The sequence below is a fragment of the Alternaria conjuncta genome (genome assembly GCF_024043145.1).
Source record: "Alternaria conjuncta strain BMP 0040 chromosome Unknown scaffold_25, whole genome shotgun sequence".
NCBI lineage: Eukaryota > Fungi > Ascomycota > Dothideomycetes > Pleosporales > Pleosporaceae > Alternaria > Alternaria conjuncta.
The window spans coordinates 256,008-282,381 of record NW_026250114.1 but is presented as its reverse complement, the minus strand read 5'-3'; the positions used below and the strand labels follow the sequence as shown (position 1 = coordinate 282,381).

Here is a 26,374-nt window from a genome sequence, read left to right as displayed (position 1 = left end):
CTTCTTGCCGCTATGCAACGTTGGACCGGTAACATGGACGTCGTCCTGCATGTCGTATAGGGGACATACATCACTCAGTGAATGTCCACTGTCGGGAGTCACGGGCCCGGGCGCAAAATAGCGCAAATCATTCACGACATCGCAACCCTAGCCGTCAGCAAACTGGCTCTACTTCTCTTAGACATAGCCCCTCAATAGATACAACTCAAGATGACTCCCAGCCCGGCAGACCCGACGACGCAAAGTGCCATCGCCCAGGACACCCTTCTGCATCGATCTGGCGCCGACAGGAGTAGCAGCACAGCGACGTAAGTTATTCGCCGCACTGAGCTACATGCTTCCACTGACAGTGCCCTAGCGTCCAGACCGTCCAGCAGCCCTTCCGTTTCCTCGACCTACCCACCGAACTCCGACTCATAGTTTACGACTACGCCTTCGACAGGAAATGCATATCCCCTACGCGCTCGCGCCGTTCGCAACCTGCAGTGCACAGCCGTCACTTTCCAGGAGCCTTCAGCCTTCTATTCTCTTGCCAAACGATACGCAATGAAGCAAGAGACTTCATCTACAAACACCGTACCTTTGACCTCCAATGTTATTATGACCTCCCAACAGCGCTTCAGTATCTAGGGGCGGCAGTCTGCGGATCCATCACGGCTATCAGGATCGAGAAGATGGGTCTTCTCCGCCCAGGTCTCTATATTTGTGTCCCCCCATGGAACGCCGATAACTACTCCCGGTTTATCAAGCGGTACTATCCGCCGCTACATGAGGCTCAACTGGTGACTTTGAGATGGGGAAATGTGACGCGAACGCTCCGGGAAGATGTCGCCGCCCAGCTCAGGGATGTCGAGATATTGCTTGCGGAATGTCGAATTATACTGAAACCAAGTCTGCTCAATACGAACTGAGACTAGGACTCGGGGGCGGTGTGCATCAGAGCACGGCGCCATCGACGTCGGATGCTCATGCACACACGGCTTCCCGACTTCAACAATGTACCGAGCACCTGGTAGCCAGCAGACGACATGGGCGTATGGGTTCGGTGGAAATGTGATTGTATGGGTTGATACCGAATACGTATCCGGTAAATCATATTGGAAACGATGAAATAGGATGTCCATGGACAGACACCTTCTTAGAGGACGAACTCCAATCTACCCACTACCACACTCCCAACTTTCCTTTCATTCACTCAACTCCTCCGATAAACCGCCGCATCAATCCCCACCGCATCCTTCATAACCCTCATCGTCCACTCACTAACCGGCTCAAAAGCCTTGACCGTGTCCCCCAACTGCTCACCCTCCCCGAACTCATGAATAGCTAAGAAAGACAACTCTTGCTCCTTCCCTTCCTCATCTTCAGAACCCGATTCTTGCCTGACAAGCGAATACCGACACGTGCGCAGCCAACCTGGTTGCTCAGACGTTTGCTGATTATGTTCTTCGCGGTACCAAGCATCTAGGTCCGAGGCGCCGGTGGGCGAGGGTTGCATGAGCGCTAGCATGATTGTTGGTGCGGGTTCTATGACGTTGAAGTCAGCAACATTATCTTTCACTTCCATCCTTAACTGAAGGGTAGCGCGCAGACATACCACCACTCTTCCCTGGACCAAAGATCTGGACTTCAGAGTACGCCCTGATATCCCAGTCTCCGTCCACGTTCTCGGCTTCAAGAAACCTTAATATTTGCTTTACGTTCACATGTGCTAGGTCTTCTGTTTCGCAGACGAAGAGATGTTGTTTGTCGTACTGTGCGTTTGCGGCTTTGTAGTGTGTTGCCGACTTGATACCGAGAACATTTCCTGTTATGGCCGTGGATAGGAGGGCGAGCTTGTCGTCCGGTTGTGCTTCGTTACTTCCGGTTGAGGTGGGTTTGAGAAAGGCGAGGAGGACGCCAGCGCTTATGGTGGGGTCTGAAGGGGCCATGCTGAGCGTAGAAATCTAAAATGATCTGGGATGGGGTCGTAGCGTAGGAGAACGTGACAATACGTTCAGAATGGAGAGGAAAAGCTATGTTTCGGGGTGGTATATAGTAGATGCGGTTGCTATGTACACCATGGAGGGTAAGCGCATGCCGTGTCTCCACTTCCCGGATCTGATTACCCGTTGGCTTCCTCTCGGCCTACTTGTTATACGTACATGCACTACAACAAAACAAGATTTCGGTGGCTACAGGACCTTGAATTTCTTCAATATCAAGTTCGCTGTTCTATTCAAATACAATTACATATATACAAAGACATGCCTTCCCCTACAACTTGCTCTTCTCGATGCGCTTGAACAAGACATCGCTATCCGGATACGGATCAACGGTGTAGTTGTTGAGCGGGTTGAGTTCGCTAGCCCTGTAGAACATATCCTCGTAGACCTTGCCGTCTGCGCGACCCAAACTGCTGTCCAAGACCCAGTCATCGAAACCCCAGGCATCCACAAGCCTGACAGCGTGTGGGCGGATTTCCTTGAGCAGGTTCATGACAGTGTTGGTCCTCGCGAGCGAAATCTGGTGCTTGCTGCATGCGCCTGAAGCGTAGAATTCGGAGCCTTCTTGCTCAAGTGTGTGCAGAGCGAAGAGACGGAACAGCTTCATCAGCACGTCGACAATGTTCTTGTCAACGTTGCCTGCCTTTGCGATGTTCCTGAGCGCAGACAGGTTGTTCTTTACGACCATGTACTGTGCGTGGGCCTTGCTGAGGCGGTAGAAGTCGACGAGCAGGTCGTTCCAGGGCTTCTTCTGCTCGTCGCGGTGCTTGCTGGCTTCGAAGGTGAGGAACGAGACGCGCCAAGCGAAGGCGTTGACGAGGTCGTCGTCGTCGCCAATAACGTCGAATGCGCAGCCAATGTCGCGGCGTGCATGGAATTGAGAAAGGATCTGAGTTGTGTCGTTCGTCGGCTTTTCTCCCTTGAGTACGGAACGGGCGGACTTGAGCATCTAGAGCACAGGTCAGTAAGGACTGATTGCAGTTACATGAGATGAATAGACTTACGTATCGCGCAACTTGCTGGGTCAACATGTAGTTGTCACCCTCCCATGTGGTAGTGGGCAGGTAGTCAGAGTACCACGGCCCGATACCGCTGAAGCTTGAGTAGCCGTGACCACCACAGGCTCGTCGGCAGACCTCGAGACCCTCCGCTGCGATCGAACTGCTAAGCGACTTCAATGCGCATGAAGACGCGTGCAGGTCTGCCAACATATCGCTGCCTGATTGCACCTCCTCTGGCCCAGCTCCACGCTTGCTTGGTGCATTGGTAGCGTTGCCCTGGGCGATCCTCTTCTGGTTCTCCTGGTACATGTCCATCATCGACTTTCCGGTGAAATGTAAAGCAAAGGTAGCGGCGAGAAGAGGAAGCAACCGAATCTGCACCATAGTGTAGTTCAGAACAGCAGTCTCAGCCTCACCAGCGGGAGCATCTCGGTCCTGGAATTGCCGTCGCACAGCGCAGTAACGGGTTGCGATGGTAACACCCCGAGCGAGCACACTACCGGCTTGCATGACGATGGTCGATCGAACCCAAGTGAGAGTTCCATAGACGAGGGAAGGCGCGCCACGGCGTCCAAACTTGTTCGTGTTGGGGTCAACGAATGTGTAACGAGCCAGCATGCTGATGTGGGGAATCTTGACGTGATTGAACAGAAGGAAACCGTTGTCCATGGTGTTGTAACCGAACTTGGGACCGATGTCTCCGATGTGAATGTTGTCGAGCGGCTCGTGTGTCTTCAGATCACGGATCTGGACGCAGAAGGGAGACGGCCCGTATGATTTGCCATCAATGATGAGCTGAGCCATGACGACCGCGTGGTTAGCTGTGCGACCTAGGGATCCAATCCACCATTTGCTGGCGGTCAGATGTGGGGAGTGGATGGTGAAGGTCTTGTCCTCCTTGTTCCAGGTGGCGGTTGTTTCAAGTCCTCGAACGTTAGAACCATGGCCAAGCTCAGTCTGAGCATAACATCCGATGATCTCGTAGTTGTTGGCCTTGGTGAGCCACTTTTCCTGCTGCTCCGGCGTACCCTGACCTTCAAGTGTAACCTGCATAGTGAGTAGAAGTCGCGCGGAGACAGAACATGGCGCGTACCTTAAACATAGAGTCGTGGAGTCCGTATGGTCCGGGTTCACCAACAAGTTCTGTAGCAGTCCGGAACTCGTCAAAAGACCAGTTGTGTTGCTTCTTCAAGATTCTGAGTCTCTTCTCCCTTGCAAGCGCCCTCTCGAATCTGTCGATCCTTCCCATGAAGTAGTTCTGCGACTTGTCGAAGACCTTCTCTGACTTGAGAATGTCAAGGATCTTGTTCCTCCTGTCGATGACATCTTGCGTGTGTAGGAGGACTTCTAGCTCCTGGACGGGTACATTGGAGTTTTCGCGTTCAGCCTTGAGCAATTCGTGGCCTTGAATGCCCGAAGGCTTCAGCTGCTTTACCCAGTCCGGTGTTGGCTTCATTGTGATAATAGATTGATGATGGAGATGATGGGAAGAGAGTGTGTTTGGAATGATGATTAAGTAGGATGGCGATCTTGCGCTACCTCGGACAGCCGAGGTTCAAATTTGGGCTAAGCCACATTCGACAATGACACCACGATCGGACCGTGCGACGGCTTATACGTGCGCTTCTGATAGATAATCTCATGAAAGTGCCGAAGCCAATACCCCGAACAGAAGGCGAAGGAAGTTGGCGATACGGAATTCTGTCATTTGCGCTGTCGCCCTCATCGTGGGGCTTTTAGTGCATATTTAAAGAACATTTGGGGTTTCCGGGGTACCGGGGTCCTCCGGCGGTACGCTCATCTCGCAGAAGCAACACTGAGTCAGTGCCATGAGAGTATTTCAGATGTTTGGTGTTGCCGCACGGTATCAAAAGAACCTCGGCAGCCCAGGCCAAGAGTCCTCGTTATAGCTTTTCCATGGATAATATATGGGGAGTTTCAGGACCACGTTGCACAGGTATCTTGTGATCCCAGTTACCCACGCAGCTGCTCATACGCAGCCATGACATGGTGCCGCATTAATAAGGGCCGCGGTTTGGCTGCTCATAGCTCCTGCCTTGCGCTACGCTGGAACGTGTATCGCGAGTTTCGGGAGTGTTGTGTAGGAGGAAGCAACATCTTGCGTGCCAATCGGTCGGGTAGTACTAATCCGTCGTAGTGCATCCTCAGAGCCCGAGACGGAATCTGGACCCTGGGAATTGTCGCGCCGCAACGCGGCTGAGCAAGGTGTTGCCCTTTCTATCGCGTTCACGGGACCAAATTCTTGTACAGCGCAGCAAGTTCTTTCCGAACCGTACTACTACATCTAAACCCTGAATGTGTGCACGATCTTTTAGGATTCAGCCCAGCTGTGTAAATTAGACGGTAGACGGCACACATTCAGGGTGCTTGATGCGGGACAGGTACAACTTGAGGAAGAGGGCTTCATATATCGAGTGATGGAGCTATGCCCCAGTCAGAAAGGACGATCAGCTCCAGTGCATCGAGGCCAGGCGGCGGCTGCTGTTGAGGCGCTGATAGGGGTGCTCACGGCTTTGTGCGTGGCACGCGAGCTCTTGCACAGGTAAGCAAGCATCTAGGCGCCGGCTGCCTCGCCTTAGCAGAGCACCGCCCGGAAACTTGCACGACAAGGCAGCCATTGGCAAGGTGAGCGCGTATTCCAGTCAGGAGGCTGCAATCCACAGCGACAGGAGCTGGTGGGGGAAACGGGACTGCAGAAAATGCGCGGGCGTCATCGTCTGGCCTCGACCTAGCCACACCCACTAGCCCGCACGGGCCCGGCCTGACAGGTAGAGCAGCGTCACTCTTTGCCTACAACACCACCCGGCCTGTTTACCCCCGCGAGCTAGAGCACGCAATTCTTTTCTCCTGTCCTCATCCTAAGGACCTACACGACGCCCACCACACACGCCCGGCCACTTACCCAGTCGCCCCTGCGCCTAGCCACATCTGAAATCCCCCCACACACCAACAGCGCAGTTTGGAATTCTATGCCCCTAGGGAGACCCGCGATCAACCTCAGACTTCCCCTCGTCTCCTCCCACAGGTCCTTGTAGGCACCGGACAACATGGGTCAGACACTCTCAGAACCCGTCGTCGACAAGGTAATTGCCTCCCAATGCTGGCCCCCCGCCCCCGCACCTGCGCTACTCCTCGCTCTATTCGGCCGCAGTCGCCTGCATTGAGCTGCACGGCCGCGCAGGTTATCCTTCACATTAACACGACGCTAATACGCTGCTTGCACAGAAATCCGAAAACGGCGATGGCGAGTCACTCATCTACGGCGTGTCGTCGATGCAGGGCTGGCGGATCAGCATGGAGGACGCGCATGCCACCGTACTAGACTTTGCAGGTGAAGCAGGCAAACCCACTGGCAACGACAAGCGACTCGCCTTCTTCGGCGTATACGATGGACACGGTGGTGACAAGGTGGCCTTGTACGCTGGCGAGCAGCTACACCAGATTGTCGCGAAGCAGGAGGCTTTCAAAGAGGGCGACATCAAGAAGGCTCTACAAGATGGTTTCCTTGCCACAGACCGCGCCATCTTGAGTGGTATGTTTTTCAGGGCACCTTTCTTTAGTCGACAAGTGGCTGACTCACGCGAACAGATCCCAAGTACGAAGAGGAGGTATCTGGCTGCACTGCGTCAGTCGCCGTCCTTTCCAAAGACAAGATCTACGTCGTACGTTGACCCCTACAACATTCCTTAGCCAATTCTCACATCAACAGGCCAACGCAGGTGACTCGCGTACTGTCCTAGGCGTCAAGGGAAGGGCTAAGCCGCTCTCTTTCGACCACAAGCCCCAGAATGAGGGTAAGAAACATAAATTGCAAAGGCAAGCAGCACTGACATCTATTAGCTGAGAAGGCACGTATCCAAGCCGCGGGTGGTTTCGTCGACTTTGGCCGTGTCAACGGCAACCTGGCTCTATCGCGCGCGATAGGTGACTTCGAGTTCAAGAAGAGCGCCGACCTTCCTCCCGAGCAGCAGATAGTAACTGCCTTCCCGGATGTTGAGATACATGATATCAACCAAGATGACGAGTTCTTGATCGTCGCCTGCGATGGTAAGATACTACAACCTACTATGCTCGCGCGCTCTTACTGACTCCATACAGGTATCTGGGATTGCCAGTCTTCTCAAGCCGTCGTCGAGTTCGTTAGGCGCGGAATTGTCGCAAAGCAGGATCTTGCTTCCATTTGCGAGAACATGATGGACAACTGTCTGGCTTCAAACAGCGACACGGGAGGTGTTGGCTGTGACAACATGACCATGACTGTCATCGGTCTCCTACAAGGAAGGACGAAGGAGCAGTGGTACGAGGACATCGCAAAGCGGGTTGCGAATGGAGAGGGTCCATGTGCGCCGCCAGAGTACGGCAAGTCAGAAGATCCAGCCAAGTCCGCCTCAGAGAGCGAGTAGTTCAGTTCTAATATAATCGTGTAGCCGAGTTCCGCGGTCCCGGCGTTCACCATCGCATTGACGATTCTCCTGATGACATCGACATGGACTTGGACAGTCGATTCCGGCCGAACAACGGCAACGGCGGTCGCATCATCCTTCTCGGTGACGGCACCGAAGTCTCGACTGGAGACAATGACGGCGAGATGTTCGATAACGAGGACGAAGACAAGGATCTGGATTCGCAAGTCAACAAGTACAACCAGGACGCCAACGCCAAGTCTCGCGAGGATCGCGAAGGCACGCCAGGCCCTCAGCACGAGAGCAAGGTCCAAGTGACTGAGTCGCCCTCATCTGTACAGACGGAGAAGTCCGACGCTCCCGAGTCCCAGACCGACAAGAAGCCTGAGGCAGGCACAACCAAGACGAGCGAGAAATAGCTTGTCCTCACTTCACTTGGCCACGATTAATGATGTTTGGCTCGAAGGGCTCAGTTTCGATGCATGATGATATGCAATGTCTCTCTTATGGATGTTTTGCAAGCGACGATGGGTACGTTGGTTTCCTGTAGAATCAAACGATGGGTCATGGAAACGAGCCTCATAGACCGCAAGCGGGCAGATTTACGAAATGATACCTGGCGGGCTCGGCCTTCGCCTTCCACTTTACCTAGCTATCACTTTGTTCATGATACAATGGTTTTATCAAGATGGTGCTTATTATGACCTTGATCTGTGCGCAAACTGGAAGCGTACGCAGTGCCCTGATGACCTCACTTCTGTCAGCCACTTTCTAAGGCATAGTAGAATGCGTGTTACATCAGATAGCGCCCAGTTCCTGGTCTTTATGCGTCTACTTATTGCTGGCAAACAAGCTTTCAGATGCCCCACTCTCCCGCTCTTAGGTCGATTTTCGACGCGCACCTAATCCGGGTGTTATCTTGACAGTCATCGTCAACGGACACGTATAGACTCCGATCTTAGAAGGCGACTCACAGTCGAGTGTGTCAATCAATAGCAAGGTCTGTGTTCCAGCCATGCTACATTCAATTGCCGTTCGCATTGCCGTCCGCGAGTCCGGAGATAAGCTTGAGATCAGGGTCCAGTCCGAGCAGCATCACCTTTCGTCATAATCTGCGACAGCTGTGCAAGCGTCACGATTATGGCGTGGATCCGAGAGTGCCGGTGGTACATTGCTTTTAGCAATGTGCAACGCCTATTCTTGATTCAACAGACCGAAGTAAAACCATCATTCCTTCAAGATCCATTTTCGAGTTCCTTCCTCAATTGCTCGGACGTTGTACCTGACTGGCCACTTGCATAATGGACCCTGTAAATCCCAACCAAAAGGCCCGAACCACGCAGCAATACGCCTTGTTTCAGCGGAAGAACTTTTGGAAATCCAATGAGGGCGAAGTACCAGTGTTCAACACAGGTAAGTATGCTTTACCTTCATAGCACTGTCGCGCAATTAGAAATCGAGCGAACCAGAAACTGGACATTTGAGGTCGCGCAAGGCTGATGCACTGTGTATAGAACCGGGCAAACTCGAAGAATTAGCAAAAGAGAAACTCAGCCAAGGTGGCTGGTTCTACGCGTCTTCAAATGCCGGCCAATCGCACACGCATACCGTAAACAGACAAGCGTTCTACCGACATCGAATTATTCCGCGTATGCTCGTAGATACCAACCAGCGCGACACTGCGACCGAGATCTTTGGACACAAGGTTCCTGCGCCGATTGGGTTTGCGCCTGTTGGTATCAACAAGATCTACAATCCAGAGGGCGAGCTACCCGTAGCAAGAGCCGCAGGCGCCTTGGGGCTACCATACTGTCTCTCGACAGCAGGCTCACAGAGCATAGAGGGCGTCGGCCATGCCAACGACGAGGGCGTGAGGAAAGGACAAGGCGACACAGGCACCGCTGCCGGTGGCGGCGAGAAGGGTGTGAGGTTTTTCCAGCTCTACATGCCGCACGATGACGAGCTTACTCGATCGCTTCTCCAACGTGCTGTGGACAGCGGCTTCACAGCCTGCATCCTAACGCTTGACACTTGGCAGCTCGGATGGCGACATGACGATGTCGCAAACTCAAATTACGCCTTCTACCACGGGCTTGGTGCGGATCTGGGCCTTACCGACCCTATCTTCCAGAAGAGGCTCAGGGAAAAGGGCATTGACCCAAAGACACAGCCCAACGAAGCGGGCGCGCTTTGGATCGATAACGTGTGGCATGGACGCGCGCATACGTGGGAGAAGGCTGTGTGGGCGATGAAACTATGGAAGGAGCTTAGTGGTGGTAAACCATTTTCTCTGAAGGGCATCCAGAGTGTGGACGATGCGAAGAAGGCTGTTGACCTGGGCTTCGATGGCATCGTAGTCAGCAACCATGCTGGAAGACAAGTCGACGGCGCAGTTGCAAGTCTTGATTCTCTTGAGAAGATTGTTGATGGTACGTATCATATCTACTCTTCCTCAATGATACACAACTAACAAAGTCTCCAGCTGTCGGCGACAAAATCTACATCATGTTCGACTCTGGCGTCCGATCCGCATCCGACGTCTTCAAAGCGCTCGCTCTGGGCGCGAAGTTCGTATTCGTTGGCCGTCTGTGGATCTGGGGCCTTTCGATCATGGGCGAGACGGGAGTTGACCATGTTATGCGCGGTCTACTAGCTGATCTGGATATCTTGATGAACGTTGGAGGGTTCAAGAATGTTGGGGAGATTACGAAAGATGCGCTGGAGAGTGGACCGAAGAGTTATTCGCTGATGCACACAGCTAGTAAGTTGTAGGCTGCTGAGGTCTTGGGTTCTTATGGCTAGGCGACGTGTCTTCGCGTACCCGGGTCTCATGTAGACACGCACTTGAAATACCACCTAGTATTATGTATATCCAGTACCCCGCCGCCTAGATTCATCGAACTTGCTTCATAGCTTGTGTTTTGTGTTGTACGATACAGCACTCAACTCTGAATCCTGCGACGACAAAAGAGTATGGCTTCCACATCATGTGCCTGACAGTCGTAACAAGTGTGACTTTCGCACAAGCACAGTCACGACATCTGAATTCACCATTCACTATGAGGAGCTTACGTAGCGCTAGGCCTCTATAGGCTGACCGCCATAGGGCTGAAGTGGCCCAAGCACTCCCGAACAAGACCAACTCCAACTCCCCTCAACGCGCAAAGCTCTCCAATCGTGATCGCAACTTCGCGCGCGTCATGTTCTGCAGTTGTCGCGCATACTAACACCGTCGCATTGATTGTACTACTACGGGTTTCCGGTATACACAAAAGTTCATCCCTAATTCGTAAATAGACAGAGACCCTATAATCAAGATGTCGGTCATTCTATGCACAGGTATGTCGAGCTGTCTACCCCACATGTGGCAGACAAACAACTAACATCCAATTGCAGCCGGCTACGACCATACCATTAGGTTCGCACGCGTCCCATGCGCCATTGGCAGCCATTCGTACTGACTTGGAGGACTCTAGATTCTGGGAAGCGCTCTCCGGTATATGCTCCCGGACTATCCCCCACCCCGACTCCCAAGTCAACCGCCTTTGCATCTCGCCCGACAAGCGATACCTCGCCGCCGCCGGTCACCACACGGTCAAGCTTTACGATATCAAGTCCACAAATCCGAACGCGATCCTCACCTTCGACGGTCACACCTCCAACATCACCGGTGTCGCGTTCCACTGCGAGTCCAAGTGGCTGGTCACCTCGTCTGAAGATGGCACGGTCAAGATTTGGGACACGCGATCAGGCAACGTTCAGCGCAACTATACTCATGGTGTTCCGGTCAACGATGTCGTCATCCATCCAAACCAGGGAGAGCTCATCAGCTGCGACCGCGGTGGTAACGTGAGGATCTGGGACCTGGGAGAGAACAAGTGCTCTCACCAGCTCATTCCAGAGGACGACGTCAGCGTGGCTAGTGTTACGGTTGCAAGCGATGGAAGTATGGTCTGCGCAGGCAACAACGCCGTGAGTCTGGCCGGATGAAAGTATCAAACCTTTGCTAATACCGCATGTCAGGGCAACGTCTACGTTTGGCGCATGATCCAGCGCAGCGATACCACCTCGATCCTCCCCATCTGCAAGTTCGTGGCCCATACCACCTACATCACCCGCGTCCTCCTGTCCCCCGATGTGCGTCATCTAGCCACCTGCTCCGCCGACCACACGGCGCGCATCTGGTCCGTCGATCCTACCGCTCCTCATAACGTCACGCCCACCGACAACCTACCGGCAGCTAGCGAGCGCGACCCAGCTGCCTTCCCTCTAGAGACTACGCTACATGGTCATCAGAGGTGGGTCTGGGATTGTGCCTTCTCCGCCGATAGCGCCTACCTGGTTACCAGCTGCTCGGACCACTACGCAAGGCTGTGGGAGCTTGGTAGCCAGAGCATCATCCGGCAGTACAACGGACATCACCGTGGTGCTGTCTGTGTCGCGCTCAACGACACGGCCGTCGGCAACTAGGAGATCCACACTCTACGCACATCTGATTGGCATGATATGATACCCGCCACCCTAGCGTGTGAAGGATGAGGGAGAAAGGATTCCGGCATTTGCATCAGCGTTGGCGTTTCGGCACGAGGGGATGGAAGGGTAATGAGTTAATGACACTTTGGCGTTTACGGCGAATGAGGTAACTTCTAATATGGATGCGGGAACGGGTCACCAAGGTCATGAAAGTTTCGCACAACGCAAAAGCGACGATGCGCCTGGAAAATGTGTTATAGCAGACAGAACAAAAAATCTGACATGGAAATTTCCACTACGAACTCTTAACGCCCGTTGACACAGAAAACAATCTTGAGGCATCTTCAATTCACGTCCGCCGAATCTCCTCCCGAAGTTCTTCAGTTACTCAAAGCCGTACCTAGCTTATGGGCAGTCCTTTGCGCAGGCGTCCTACCAGTACGTTAGTTTCTTCGATCATTTCTCCACGCTCCGAGACCTTGAACCTACATAGTTCTTAATCTTGCTCTGCACGCACGCATCGAAACCAACTTTCTTCTCGCACAAACACGATACGTGCCTACATTACACCGTTAGCACCGAGCTCAAACTCATACCAACGCGATAAATGCAGAGATTGCAGTGTGAGCGGGATATCAAACGTACATATCCCACTCCTTCTGACACTTCCCACACCCCGCCGGCTCAGCCCTCTTCTTACACCCCTCCACACTTTTGCTTTGCATTCCATTTCCCCTCTTCACATCGGCATTGACGGGGGTGTCGGCACTCTCGTCCTCCGCGGCATTCTCACTCGCAGCATCCAGCACAAGAGCCAGCTCCTCTGCTTCCTTCTCGGCGGCTGCGTCGTAGTACGTAGACGAATCGTATTTGTCAGGAACGGCGTTGGCAAGAGCGCGCTTGTCGGACATCTGAGGAGAAGAGGAGCCGATACCGCCGCCGGGGAGGTCGATGTCGGGAAGCATGTTGTCTACCATTTGGCCGGAGCCAGATCCAGATACCGGATCTGGGTAGAAGGCTGTGGGAAGGGGAGGAGGGGGGTTGGAAGGGTGGACTGGGGCGGCGGATGCCAGAGCGCTGAGGGCTGTGAGGAGGAATAGCGTAGGCTTCATTGTTGCGTGGTTGTGGGTGTGGTATAGTATGGCTGTCTGGATAAAATGGGAGCGTGCGAGTCTAGAAAGCAAGAAGGATGTCAGAGAGGGCGGTGGCATTTATGCATAGGAACTCGCTGTCGGTCTTCACGTTACCAGATGTCATATCTCAAACAATCAATGTCCTTGACATCACACTCCATGGACAGACACATAACGCTGTACGGTGACCAAACTCTAACGTACAATTATTCAAACTACACCCTCAATCACCTCCCCCTTCTTCTCTCTTCAAACCTCCCAACACTATCCCCAACCCCAAACCCATCCTTCAACAACCCACCCACATCCTCCAACCCCAACCCCGCCGTCTCAGGATAAATCCTCCAAATAACAATCTCCGCAACCACACAGACGACAGCATACAACGCAAACGTCCCCACCGGAGTAAAAACATTCATCATGGGCAAAAACGTAATCCCAATAAACGTATTCGACCCCCAGTTCGTCGCCGTCGACACCGCAGAACCCAGCGACCTTACAGACAAGGGGAAGAGTTCAGATTGCTGCCAAGGAACGTTACCCATGCCTATCGCGTAACCGGCGACGTATGTTATCATGGAGAAGAGGATGACTAGGGGCCAGATCTTGTTGTTGTTGTTGTTGTCGCCGGCAATAACAGTGGCAGTGGTAGTGGCAGTAGCGGAAGCTTCCTCGGTGGGCAGGTCGATGAAGAGGAATGCGATGGCGCAGAGTGCGAGGCCGATGATCATGATGGGGACGGACCAGAGGAGGATACGGCGGCGTCCGATGCGGTCGATGTAGTGGAAGGCTACGAGTGTGAAGAGGAAGTTTGTGATGGCGATGGAGAGCGAGGTTAGGGTTGGGGAGGCGAAACCGACGAGGCGGAATATTGTGGCGGAGAAGTACATTAGTGAGTTCTGGGGGTGGTGTTAGCGGGAGTGTCATACTCTGATATGTTCGAGTGGTACGAGTGGGGATATCTGTTGCTTGGATGTGGGGGAGGAGACTTACAAAGCCGCACAGTTGCTGGAAGCCCTGAAGCATACAGGCGATAATCAAGGCTCGACGGTTCCCTCCAATGACGATCAGTTGAGAGAAGCTGTCTTGCACCCTCTCCTTCTTAGCTCTCCAACCGATCTTAGCCATGTCAGGAGTCCCTCGCAATCCAGCCGCATCTTCCTCCTCTTCAATCTCCTTCTCTACCCGCCTCAGCACAGCGTTCACCAACTTCGCCCCACTTTCCTCACTTTTGTACACACGCCCCAATACCCTCTTCGCTTGTTGCGTCTTTCCAGCCTTTACAAGGTATCGCGGTGTCTCCGGCAGGAAAAACAGCATAACGAACTGTATAGCAGCTGGCAGCGCCCCCAAACCCACCATCCACCTCCACCCATGCAATCTTTCCGAAAACAACCACCCAACAATATAAGCAACAACCTGGCCCCCAGTAATGAACAAACTGCTCACAACCACCAGTCGTCCGCGGAAAGGGCTAGGGCTGAGCTCCGAGATATACAGCGGAACAACGAACGACGCGCTTCCAACTGCTGCGCCGACAATGGACCGACCCACGATCATGCCGCCCACACTGCTTGTCCATGCCTGCAACAGGGCGCCGAGTATGAAGAGAATGTCTGCGACCAAGATCACGGTTTTGCGACCGTATGCATCAGCGAGGATACCCGTTAGGGGCGAGGCGAGGAGTGCGAAGAACGAGGTGCAAGACGTAATCAAGCTCTTGTCGAGGGTGGTCAGGGGACGGGAGGAGAGATCGGTGTTTATGGATATGAGGGTAGAGGATATAACACCGGTGCTGTTGTAGCGTTAGTATAATGTTGTTACTCCCATTTTCTATACATGCCATGAGGCATGGCGCAAAAGACCGCGATCATAGATGCGACGTACTCATATCCAAACAGTAACCCGGAGACCCCGGCGCATATAGTCAGACACCATATGAACAGGCCTGGGGATACCAAGGCACTCTCGTCCACCTCGTCGTCTCTTATACTCGCGTCGTCGGCTTCATCGTAGCGGTCGCGTGCATCGTTCGGAACGCGGCGGTCGGTGGAAATCAAGGGCTCGGCTGCAGCGTCGTTCATGCTGTCTAGTTCTACGTCTTCATCTGAGCGCGGCATACAGCACACACATACATAGGAAGCGTGTTCGGGAGAGAGAGCAGGGACGGGGCGCTGGCGGAGGTTATCTGGGGTAGTGTCGGAATGGCCGCGGGAGTGCGGAATGCTCGAGACACGCTAGTGGGTGGGCCAGATCTGTGCCTGGTGATCCATGTCACCTGCAGAGTAGGCGGTACCAGCGGCACTAGGAGATGCCAGAATTGGTGTTGCTTGCCGCCTACATAGGAGCCTGTTCACACAAGGTTTCGTCTGAAGCTCAAGGATCAAACATACAATATCCTATATGCTACGTTATCTTTACGATGCAATGTCGCGACACGGACTCGGCCAATCTCTTGTGGCGGGTCATTGCAGGCACATGAACGAGGTTTGTGAACTTATAGTATTGATAGTAGTTCAGCAGCATATGCTCACATGAGCCTGCTCTGCTTGCTAGTAATTTTCCACCCCACCCCTGAACGCTGCCTCGAGGACGGAAAACGCCAAAGCGATTCTCATGACTTGCTCCTTCCTGGCGCGTTGCGATCGCGTGTAGCGTAGCGATCGTCCCAATTCCCTCCCTCTCTTGTCCCATATTGCATGCTCATGACCTGCAAGGTTGTCGTCCGTACCATGATCTTTTATGCACCCATTATGCCCAGTCAACGCCTGTCGCTATGCCTCAAGCCACTTATCATGGTGACTAATCAACCCACCCACGCTAAGCGCATAGCAAAATCTGGTAAAACAGGCAAAGAGAGCATGTAATGAAGGTCAGGCAGCAGACGCTGCGGACGCCGCTTGTTTGCGGTGAACCTGGTTTGAAGATTCTCATTTGGGCTCAGCGTTGCCGTCCGGTGCATGGTTAGCGGGGCCAGTGGGTGGAGCTTGGGGACCCGATGAGTGCTGCGGCATCATAGGCTGCGAGTAACTTCCGCTGGGTGTACCACGATGTTGCTGGGGGAACTGGTGATGTTGTTGTGGTGAGCCGTAGTGACCACCTTGGTATTGTTGCTGGAAAGGTCCTCGCATTGGAGCCACTAGAGTGATGTTAGTCGACTATTGCATAAATAACGATGAATGTGTACTTACTGGCTCCTGGCTGCATTTGGTACATCTGAGGAGCTGGTGCACCAGGCTGCATGTACATCATAGGGGGTTGCTGCTGGTGGTGGCCTTGTTGCGATCCTTGATGGCTCATCATTGGTGCACCTGGCCTGGGGCTAGGGAATCCGTTGGCGCCAGGAGGCATGTGAGCCGGGTACTGAGGATACGCAGGAGCGGGAGCGGGAGAGTACATCTGCATCTGTGGATTACCTGGCATTCCCATAAAGGGCCCATTTGAAGGCTGATTCGTCATCATCTGGCCCCCCATCGCCGGCCCAGGGCCGTTCATGAATTGACCGCCTTGTGGGTTGCGCATAGTGGCATGCTGCATGCCGGGACTCATGCCGTATTGCGGAACTTGCGGAGGGTAGCCTTGCATTGGCTGGGGCTGTGCGCCATACATGTATGGCGCCATCGGCCGTGGTGAAGGCTGAACTGATGACGTTGAGTGCGAATATTGCATGTGTTGGGCTCCGAAATGATGTTGGTCCTGACCGATATGCGGCTGTATCGGAGGTCCCCGTGGGGTGTGTTGAGCTGTCGGTCCTTGTGACATACCTTGGGCGCCCTGGAGGTGAGGTGGTAACTGATGCTGATGAGGCATGGGGCCGTTGGGCATGACATGCTGTGGTACTGATAAGGGCGCAGCTGGAGGAGCATGATCAAATAGCTGCTCATATCCCTTGTTCGTGTTCGAAGAGGGGAAATCCCACGTAGGCGGGGTTTTGTAAGGAGGTGCAATATCGGAGTGATGCGAGTTCGCGTTCGACTGCGCCTCTTTCTCAAGGCGTCCGATGGCATTGAAGGTCGTCAGTCCGTCCAGTGATTTAACAGTGGGCTTCGGGCCAGTAAAGAAGTTGGTAACAGGAGGCTTGCGAACTTCTTGCCTAGACGAGGTTGGCCTAGGACTGGAGGTAGCGCTAGGAGTTCCACCAGGCTGGAAGGTGTTTGCAGCCGGGTTGGGCTTGAACTCATGGGCGCGAACGTTGAACCTTGTAGACATGCTGGAAGAAGGCGTCTGGGCACCACTCGAGGGCTGTGAAGGACCAGTAGGTGGTATGCGCATATCCTGAGCTGGTATCGGTTGAGGAACGCCGTTGTATGGCATGGCACCTTGCTGCTTATGCTGCTGGTGGTTCATCTGCAGACGAGTGCTGAGTAGTCCTTGGTTGCGAGGAGGAATCTGGTTCATGTTCTGGTGGGAACCCCGCATAGAAGCAGACGCATAGGCTGGTTGCCCTGGTCGAGCACGTTGATTTTGTTGGCGTTCTGCGTTGGCGCTAGGAGATGCTTGGGTGGACTCTGGCTTAACAGCAGATCTTGCGGCAGCTTTGGGGTCTGCCATGGTGTTGGCCGCCTTCGGAGGTGTAGTCTTCATTTCCTGCGCTTGTTTGTTGGCCTTGTCGACGATAGCCTGCTGCTTTGTCTCGTCCTTAGCGAGTATGGGCACAAGATCTGACGGTACCGGCGTGCTCAGTTTGAAGTTGAGCGCGAACTTCTTAAGATCGTTGAGCTTCACAGCCTTGTTCTCGCGGGCGAAAGCCCTCTGGCGATCGGAAATCCGTAGTTTCTCAGCGGCCGAGAACTGCTTGAAGGAGTCAAGCAGGTCGTGCTCGACGTTGGTAGTTGCGTCGTGTGGCCGTCCAGCTTTCCTAGGAGGGATGGCAGCAACCCCAGATTTGATCGTACTACTTGGCTTCTGCAGCTGTTCCGCAATAACCTTGTGCGCATCGACTGGTTTTGATGCAGGCTTGGGTGCGTCCTTGCTGGACTCTTGCGTTTTGCTAGGTTCAGGCGCAGCTGCTGCTGGTGCTGGTGCGGCGGGACTTGCAACACGTTGTGTCGACTGCGAGGCAGGCCGTGCGACGGAAGACGAGATGATGGCAGGGTCCACCGGAGCGCCGGGCACCGTCGCCTCAGGGGCGGGGGCACGTCGTGCGGGTGGGGTGTACCGGTTGGACTGGCCGCTTGACAGGTTTGTCAGGTCTCGTCGTACTCCACTGTACTTGTCCTCCTCATCGCCATTGTCATCGGCCGCAGTGTATCCTCCGCGCTCTTCGCGGACGTGCGAGTTGGTTGCGCTGCTACCTTCAATCTCTCGGGCAATCTTCTCAGCACGGGCAAGTCGTTCCGCATACTGTGGGTCATTCTTATTGATGGTGGTGGTGTAGATGTTCTCGTCGTAGTTGCTCTTCACACCGAACAGGCGCTCGTTGGCGGAGAACTGGTCCCAGTCGTTCGAACGGCCGGTAGACTCGAGCGTCATGTTGGGATCAACCTCGGACGGTTCCCACTTCTGAAGATTGCGTTCACGGAGTTCGAGCTTGCCAGAAATGTCGGTATCAGTGCGGAAGCCTGCGGTACCTTTTTTGTTAGCTTGGCATAGAAAGGCGATGTAGACTTTGGTACACACCATTCTGGCCCTTGAGCTGGGACTTGTCAAGGACAACGTTGTTGACATTGAAATCTGCCACATCGCTCATGTCAAATGACATGACGTGGTAATCGCCTGAGCCAACGTAGTCGTCGGACAACTGGCTCGTGCCGTTGGTCTGAGCGTTGCTGGTGGGCAGGAGCTTCTTGACCATCTTGAAAACATAGCGCAGCTCGCTGGGGTCGAGTGAGGTGCCTGAGAGGACACCGGAGTACTTTTCGCCATTCTTCAGCGTAATGATGCCCGGAAGACCCTGGTTGTGTCATCAGCACTGTTCACCCGCATCGCATGGAAAGCCAGCTGTCACTTACCGTCAGATTGGCCAGCAGGTACATCATACGGTCGCTGAGGTGCCTCATCGGGGAAGCGTTGTCGGCGGAGGCAGCCGTCGAGCCTTGTGGGGGCTTAGGTGAGCTTACGGCACCGTTGGGGGTGGGGGAGTGAGTCGGTCGCTGTGTGATGGGATTGGTGCCCTGGGTCCATGCCGTTTTGGCGGGAGGTTTCCTGCAAGTCGCCCGGTCAGCATGGCGCCAGGTGCAAGTGGGGAGGGTGTTGTCGAGGACAGAGCATTGGGACATGAGGCAATTGAGCACAGTAGACGGGGAGAGGGCCATCGAGTGGACAGGGCAGTCGCACCGTGACTCCATGTGACCAGCCGCACGTCACACGAGAATATCCCGCATGGCGGGAGCACTCGAGGCATGCCTCTATGTGTCTGCAATGCAAGGAACGCGGGGCAGGAGTGTAGGAGACGTGTTTATGGGGAGTGCAGGGCAGGCGCTTACTTCTGACCGCCGTCGATGGGGCTTCCGGGCTTTCGCTGCTGTGCGTCGATGCCTTTGGCGGCAGTGCTCATCTTCAGTGGCCGGGCGGGATTGGCGGCGGGGTTTAGAGCATTGGAGGAGGTATTCGGAGTCGCAGCGGCAGTGGACATGGATGGGGAGAGCAGGGCGCGGGCGAGCTCGGTAGCGTGGGTCGGTGGTTCGGTTTGTGGTTGCGGGAGAAGGAGCGACGGGCGGGGGAGGAAGGAGCTCCAACTCTAGGGTGAGAGTAGCGCAGGACGCTCAATGCGGCAGCAGGCGCAGAGTCGACGTGCGTGCGAGGTGGACAGCCGGACGGCGGAGGAGCGGTGGTGACTTGGTATAGGAGGCTGTGCCCGATTGAACAGCCAGAAGTCGAGAGTGAGGTGCAACGCCAAGCGGATCGCCTGGATGAAACACAAGTGCAAGGTGTGCGGGAACTAGGCCAGCCTCAGGCAGTAGCCGTGAAGGCTCGGACGACGGCACGAGGGCGCAACGGTCAGGCAATCCACAGGCTGGTGCGCGAGATGAATAGAGGAGACACTGGGTGGACGGCAGCGGATATGTGGACCTGGCACTGTCACAATTGCCTGACCTCTGTTGCTATCGCGATCACGGGCGCTGCCAGCCAAGAGCGTTGCTGTCCGAGGCGAGACCTCACGCCTCACTCTGCTCCCATTCTGCGCTGCTCGTGTTGTCCGAGACGCCTGCAGTAAACAATACTAGAGCTTGCATCACCAAATACGGGGCAACACCTGTTCGTCGCGCTCCAAGCATGCTAGAGTACTAGAGTGCATGCACACAACGGTTACCCCAGTCACCACCCACCCAGCAGCAGCAGCTTGATGTGGTAGCGCGAAGAGAGGCCGGATGCCGGCCGTAGTCTCCAGGGCTGCAGCTACATCGCAGACTCACGTCAGAAGCCTACCTAAGCGACGGGGCGTCACATGTTCCATGGTTTTGCCTGTCGCTAACCGCAGATGCATGCCCAAGACAGAGGTGCAATCATCAAGACGGCTTTCACCAACTACCATGGCAACCTCTCGTGTCCGTCCATGACGTAGAGAGGCTCAACGATGGAATAAACAATTTCTGTGAGGTTGGACGTGAGACTGCTCCACGTGCCGCCCAGCCACTCTCGTGTTAGCTCGCCCCAGGCATCTCAGACGTCGGTGCACCCAACGTGGTCGCCAACACTGCCAGGATAGAGCGTCGTGCCCTCGCGCTCCCAGTCCGGCCCTTCACTCTGCTGCTGCCGCACACCTGCGCCACACGCCCTCGGCACCATGACTGAGGAGTCGTCTTCTGTCCGCTCGTCTCAGGGGTCCTCGCGCCGTGCGCCCAAGAATGTACGTGGGCCCTCTCTCTCTCCGCATCCCGCGCCCAACACCAAACAACCGTCACTGACACCGCATCCAATGCAGCCCCAGCAGCAGCTCTCGCAGATAGAGAAGTCCGTCACACACCTGCTTGTGGCCACCAAGCAGCTCCTCGGTGCGTCCCCGGCGCATGCAGCCCCGCATACACACGTGCTAACACGGTGCAGAGACGTTGACACTATGGTCGCGCGGGACCGCCACCGAGAGCGAGGTCTCGGACGTCTACGTGCGTCTGGGCTATGAGTTCAACATCGCGTCGCGCGCCTTCAACGCGATTGGCGTCGACACCAACGACCTCGGAAACGTTCCCGAACTACTGCGTGGCATACTGGAGGAGACGCTGAGCCAGGAAGCATCGCAAGCGAGCCTCGACAATTTCCTGCCGCGGATACGAGACATCATCATAAACCTCCTGCACGGTCTGAAGAAGAAGCAACAGCGGTTACGGCAGCGCACAGGAAGAGATGGCTCGCTCAACGGTGGGGGCAGTCCGCGCCAGGGCAGCGTTGGGAGTAGTGGTGATGTCGAGGAGCACCAACAACCGCGATCCGCAAGCACAAGACTGCCTTCAAGAGGGGACAGTCCGTCGTTTGGCGGCCCCGACCTCCCACCGCGCTCGTCTTCGGTAGCTGGCGGCCGCGCCTCTCCAAGCAAGTACGATGCCCTCCCTTCGAACCCGAAAGCGAACCGCTCGACCACCGCCAGCCAACTATCCACCGACTCGTCCATTTCGAGCGGCACCGCCCAGCAAATGCCTGTCATTGCTCCGTATCCCGCAGACGATTCCATGCCCAAACCGCCTGACCCCCCGCGGCCTAACTACCCCGTCGATTTCCCACCACCTCCACCTCCACCGAAACAGGAAGATGCGCTCGCGGCATTGCAAAGAGGTGGTGAGCTGGAGCGCAGGGCTTCGCGCCGATTTTCAGCATACCAAATCCAGAAGCATCTTGGAACAAATGGCATACCACTTCCACCTGTCCAGAATTCGCCCATACCGAATAGGGGTCGGGATGTACGCGAGTCTATGAACGCAGTGCGGACCAGGCAGTCCATGATGCACAGTCGCCAGCGGTCAAATCAGAGTCTCACGCAACAGCGGCCTGCGGTGGAAACAAAGTTCTCCTTTGATCAGCCCAATGAGAGACGCATTTCCGAGGAAAGTTCGCAAAGCGCCACGCCGAGCATTCTGCCACCAAAAGAGTCGGGTCCTGAAGACAGCCCCGTCCAGAAGACCCCAGACGATAAACTCGCGCAGCCGAAATTCCCAGAAGGCGACCAGTTCTCGCTAGGTGCGACGCTTAATGGTCCGTTATCAGAGCCAGCTGAGCTTGGAGCCGCATCACCGGTTAAAGAAGACCCGCCCAGGCCTTCAGCCAGCCGTAACAGCTCCTACAGAGTCAAGACGCCCTCTCCACAGCCCTCTCAGTTCATTCCAGAACAGTCACCTCAACAAGGGAAAGAGCTTACCTTGTTCCTCCAGTACAAAAGCAAGATCAAGAAATACGTCTTCACAGATGGTGCTGAGCTTTCTTCGGCCCGCCTGCAACTCGCTTTTATCGAAAAGTTCGCCTGGGATACCCACCGTTACGGCGACCTGCCTGAAATCCACATCCAGGACCCCGTTTCCGGTGTACGATACGAGTTGGAGGATATCAACGATATCAAAGACAGGTCTGTACTCGTCCTGAACGTAGAGCAACTAGACGAAGTAAAGAGCCATATCGATGATAAGTTTGGCGGACTCAGCAAACTGGTGGAGAGCATCAAGACAGTGGTCGAGGACCAGCAAGCAACTATACAACGCGTGGCCGAACGTCAACAGCAAACGACAAAGGAGATCGCTGGTATATCAGCGGCACCTCTTTCTTCAGCTCGCAACTCCGCCTTGCTACCCTCTCGTCCCATACCGTTAGGCACACCCTCCGAAGCCAACATTACTTCAGCCACTCAAGTAAGCGAGGTGCAATCGCTACGCCGTGATTTGGCTGTCATGCGACAAACATACTCATCTTTTGTATCGGATATACAAGCTAGCATGTCCACCATACGCACAAAGGCCAGTGCTGTGAAGTCCACTGCTATCAAGGCTGCCTTACCCGCACTCGATGGAGACAGCGGTCGCGCTTACATTAACGCTGGCAAGAAGGGCCTGCAAGACGACTCGGAGAAGATTGTCAACAGGGTAGATGACCTACAAGATCTTGTTGAAGACCTCAGAAAGGACGTCGTTCTGCGTGGCGTGCGACCTCTGCCCCGCCAACTCGAAACTACCGCCAAGGACCTGTCGACAGCCACTGCCGAGCTCAAGAAGCTGCAAGATCTTCTGGCAAAGGAGAAGCCTCTCTGGACCAAGATTTGGGAACAGGAGTTGCAGACTGTGTGTGAAGAGCGAGACATGCTCACTATGCAGGAGGAACTCGCAGCCGACTTGCAAGATGATCTCGAGAAAGCAGCCCAAACACTTGAGCTGGTCGAGCAGGCAACCAAACAGCAGAATCTTGAAAGCGAGAAAGAGTCTGGAAAGGGGATGCGTTCAGCTAGTGGCCGTAACATGCTCAATGCAGTTGCTCTCGACAAAGTTGTGGATCCACGCCAGGCCCGCGATGGAGTACTTGGAGAAGTCAAGGCCCTGCAACCAAACCATGAAGGCAGGCTCGAAGCCATCGAGCGAGCGGAAAAGGCGCGACAGCGGGATCTTGAGACGAGGAACGATGACGAGTTCAAGCGCGAGCTTGGAAACTTTGTCGAGGAAGGCAAGCTCAAGAAGAGCGGCGGCGTCGAGGAAGCAGAGCGCCTCCGCAAAGCAAAAGATGAGCGCGCACGAAAGGAGAACTTTGAGCGAGAAGCCGCAAGACAAAGAGCCAAAGCAGAAAAACAGCAGAGGGAAGCCGAAGCTGCTGCCGCTGCCGCTGCCGCCGCGGCTGCTGAACCAAACGGCGACGGTGCTGATGGCCAAAACGGAGAAGCGGAAGCTCCAGCAGAGAATGCAGAGGAGGCCAAGGGAGATGAAGGTGGTCCTGCCTAGACGCCTACCATCTATTCCTAGCCTTCCCGTCTGTATTTGAGCTGATCCGTGGTCTTAGATCTCCCGAAAAGACAATTTACAATCCGCCCCTGGGTCAAGACCGGCGGCGTTCCGCTATCGATGCAAATGAGATTTGTCGCAGCTACGGGGCTGGACCTACCAGTAACGGCAGTGTCATCTACGTATACGCCCACGTCTTCGTCTCCTTCTACTTCTACAGAGAGTATAGACCCGCTCATCTCAACCATCAGAGTCGTGACTAGCGCAACACACATCGATGACACGTCTTCGAAATCGGAGACAGACAATATACATCCGCCCATGCGACCAAGCATTATGCCTAGAATACATCGCGATATACCAACATCTATTACACCAACATCCTATTCCGGCGACACGGACACACCATCGCCGATCCTACCTTCGAATTTCGGCCCCCGACTCGCAATCTCACGAGGTGGAACGCCTAGAGCTTCTCACTCATATCGCACACCCAAGCCTTCTCACAGTTTCCACGGTCGCGACAAACCCAGCTCAGGTACATCGCCTGTACGCGCACGCGGCATGACTTTCCCACGCGCCTCTCCCAGAGTGACCAAGTCCAACTCGCAGAAGACGTTAGATGCCAACCCGCATACGCCCGAGAGTAGCAGCGCAGACAGTTTTTCACAGAGCGACAGCGATAGAGATAGAGACACAGATAGTGTACTCTCCTTCACCCCCAGCATGGGCGGAAAGAACCTAGCCAACTGGTTTTCCGGCCTGTTGGGAAGATGAGTAGAATAGCGTGTGTACATAAAGAGAGCAGCAATCGGCAAAGTCCTATACGTCGTGTTCCCTTTCAAGCGAGCGGTGTATGGTATCTGTACTTTATGTAATTATTGGTGGTAGCATCGGTAATGGCGTTAGTGTTGGTAATAAGGTTATGCATAGCGATCAAGGCGTTTGGGCACCATTGGTATGAGATATGTTGGTATTGTGGGATGATGGCGAGATGTTGATACGCGGTGAAGTGGGATAATGCAATGGATCACGTATCATCTCAGATGTTTTACTCACCATTGACGTGCCCTGCAAATTGTCTTGGCAAAGGTGAAAGTGTAAGCACACTGACAAATGTCTAGATCAATTGGCGCGTTCAGGGACAAAGCGCACGGTCGCTGGCGCACAGCAAACAAACGGTCGCATACGAGAAAATTCTATGGGTTCGATTGATGAGATTCTTCTATTCCACGTTCGTCACCAGACCTGAGTCTCTCAACGCAAATCGCCGTTATGTCGGCGCCCACTATCATCCCGGATCGCACATTGCACGATGCAATTATTGCCGCGCTCTCTCTCGAGACTCAGTCCGAGAAAGAAGAAGCCCTGACTGCGGCGCTCAAAAGCTGGCAAAACCATGGCGACGGGACTTGCTCTCCTCACCTACTCGTTCACGTACTTCAAAACGTGTACAAGCTCCCAGAGCTACCTACGACACTCAAAGACCAGGACGCGTCGGACTTTGATACACTGAAAAAGGTCTGCAAAGAGCTCAAGTTCACATTATTCTTCGCGTCCGTAAAGAAACTGCTCGGCTGTAATCTCTTCGTGGAAATCCGCGGTGCCCGGAGATGGGAGAACAGCCGGCCCAAAATCGATCCAACCAAAGATCACACTATTAGGGTCGATCAACTAAACTTAACGCGAGTCATTGACTTGGAGGGAAAGCTACGTGCATTGCGACTACCCGTGCGAGATACTGAAGTCACACAGAAGGAAGCCTTCACACATGATACTGCTCAGATTGAAACTGAGGTTGAAGGGAAAGAGATGGGTGGTGGTATGGAGGCTGAGCTATTTCACCAGTAAGGTCAGCCCATTTTTATACGTCTGAAGCTAACTTGATCAAAGGCATGTCAAAACTGCGCTCGTCATCATACCTCCGCGCAATTTTCGCGCCTTCGATGTTCGTAAGCGTTTCATGCTCAGTCCTGAAGGCAAAGGAGTCGAAGCTGCTCTCTTCATGGTCAGTGGATGGGAATATGCCAAAGCGGAACCCATAATCAAAATGCTCGATGACGCAACGGAGAAAGTACGTTCACCCGACGCAGGCCTGGCTAGTCTTCTGCAACTACAGAGACTCTGCAGGCTCTTGCTCGAATACCACGATCCAGGTGATTACCGAAAAGAGGGGCATACTTTCATGTGCGCAAGGTTTCCCTTGATACCCGGCGAGGTATTGGACCAGCTGACCGCTGTGTGCATCGAGTTTGGCCACGCGGATCTGAGGCAGAAGGCTATGAAACAGCTCAGTGCCTCTTTTCAACGCCAAGTACGCGCCGATCGGACCATCGATGCTATCGGTCGCTTGTTGTACAAGACACAAGATGTCGAGCAGTTGAAGAAGGCGGACGGGTTCATCAAATCCCAGAACAGTATCAAAGACAAGATGGAGATGTGTGGTAAAGTTCAAGCAGCTTACGACCGAGCTGGAGATGCAGACGAGTAAGTGATGATGAACTGCTTTAG

At 54.4% G+C, this 26,374-nt stretch overlaps 8 protein-coding genes across 8 annotated transcripts; 4 read left to right on the top strand and 4 right to left on the bottom strand.

Annotated features, from left to right (window-relative positions):
* Positions 1-1,195: 1,195 nt before the first annotated feature.
* Positions 1,196-1,931, bottom strand: J4E85_010717 (uncharacterized protein; the record flags this gene model as incomplete). The annotated part of the gene is made up of 2 exons (XM_051474923.1): positions 1,196-1,527; positions 1,598-1,931. 2 exons carry the CDS (start codon positions 1,929-1,931, stop codon positions 1,196-1,198), a joined length of 666 nt encoding a protein of 221 aa, XP_051321365.1.
* A 325-nt stretch (positions 1,932-2,256) lies between these two features.
* J4E85_010716 (uncharacterized protein) lies at positions 2,257-4,442 on the bottom strand (the record flags this gene model as incomplete). Its single annotated transcript, XM_051474922.1, has 3 exons — positions 2,257-2,934; positions 2,990-4,033; positions 4,080-4,442. 3 exons carry the CDS (start codon positions 4,440-4,442, stop codon positions 2,257-2,259), a joined length of 2,085 nt encoding a protein of 694 aa, XP_051321364.1.
* A 1,612-nt stretch (positions 4,443-6,054) lies between these two features.
* Positions 6,055-7,829, top strand: PTC2 (Protein phosphatase 2C 2; the record flags this gene model as incomplete). The annotated part of the gene is made up of 7 exons (XM_051474921.1): positions 6,055-6,090; positions 6,233-6,539; positions 6,596-6,669; positions 6,717-6,801; positions 6,848-7,054; positions 7,106-7,348; positions 7,435-7,829. The coding sequence occupies 7 exons, from the start codon at positions 6,055-6,057 to the stop codon at positions 7,827-7,829; spliced, it is 1,347 nt and encodes a 448-aa protein (XP_051321363.1).
* An 882-nt stretch (positions 7,830-8,711) lies between these two features.
* J4E85_010714 (uncharacterized protein) lies at positions 8,712-11,880 on the top strand (the record flags this gene model as incomplete). The annotated part of the gene is made up of 7 exons (XM_051474920.1): positions 8,712-8,823; positions 8,925-9,839; positions 9,893-10,171; positions 10,708-10,749; positions 10,807-10,828; positions 10,887-11,382; positions 11,434-11,880. The coding sequence occupies 7 exons, from the start codon at positions 8,712-8,714 to the stop codon at positions 11,878-11,880; spliced, it is 2,313 nt and encodes a 770-aa protein (XP_051321362.1).
* Positions 11,881-12,288: 408 nt separating this feature from the next.
* J4E85_010713 (uncharacterized protein) lies at positions 12,289-15,100 on the bottom strand (the record flags this gene model as incomplete). Its single annotated transcript, XM_051474919.1, has 6 exons — positions 12,289-12,315; positions 12,373-12,442; positions 12,529-13,031; positions 13,517-13,915; positions 14,010-14,811; positions 14,904-15,100. 6 exons carry the CDS (start codon positions 15,098-15,100, stop codon positions 12,289-12,291), a joined length of 1,998 nt encoding a protein of 665 aa, XP_051321361.1.
* Positions 15,101-15,946: 846 nt separating this feature from the next.
* Positions 15,947-19,590, bottom strand: J4E85_010712 (uncharacterized protein; the record flags this gene model as incomplete). The annotated part of the gene is made up of 6 exons (XM_051474918.1): positions 15,947-16,155; positions 16,208-16,657; positions 16,781-18,577; positions 18,636-18,909; positions 18,968-19,160; positions 19,442-19,590. 6 exons carry the CDS (start codon positions 19,588-19,590, stop codon positions 15,947-15,949), a joined length of 3,072 nt encoding a protein of 1,023 aa, XP_051321360.1.
* Positions 19,591-20,742: 1,152 nt separating this feature from the next.
* On the top strand, positions 20,743-23,863 carry J4E85_010711 (uncharacterized protein; the record flags this gene model as incomplete). The annotated part of the gene is made up of 3 exons (XM_051474917.1): positions 20,743-20,805; positions 20,881-20,950; positions 21,003-23,863. 3 exons carry the CDS (start codon positions 20,743-20,745, stop codon positions 23,861-23,863), a joined length of 2,994 nt encoding a protein of 997 aa, XP_051321359.1.
* Positions 23,864-25,138: 1,275 nt separating this feature from the next.
* J4E85_010710 (uncharacterized protein) lies at positions 25,139-26,354 on the top strand (the record flags this gene model as incomplete). Its single annotated transcript, XM_051474916.1, has 2 exons — positions 25,139-25,710; positions 25,757-26,354. The coding sequence occupies 2 exons, from the start codon at positions 25,139-25,141 to the stop codon at positions 26,352-26,354; spliced, it is 1,170 nt and encodes a 389-aa protein (XP_051321358.1).
* Between the last annotated feature and the right edge of the window lie 20 nt (positions 26,355-26,374).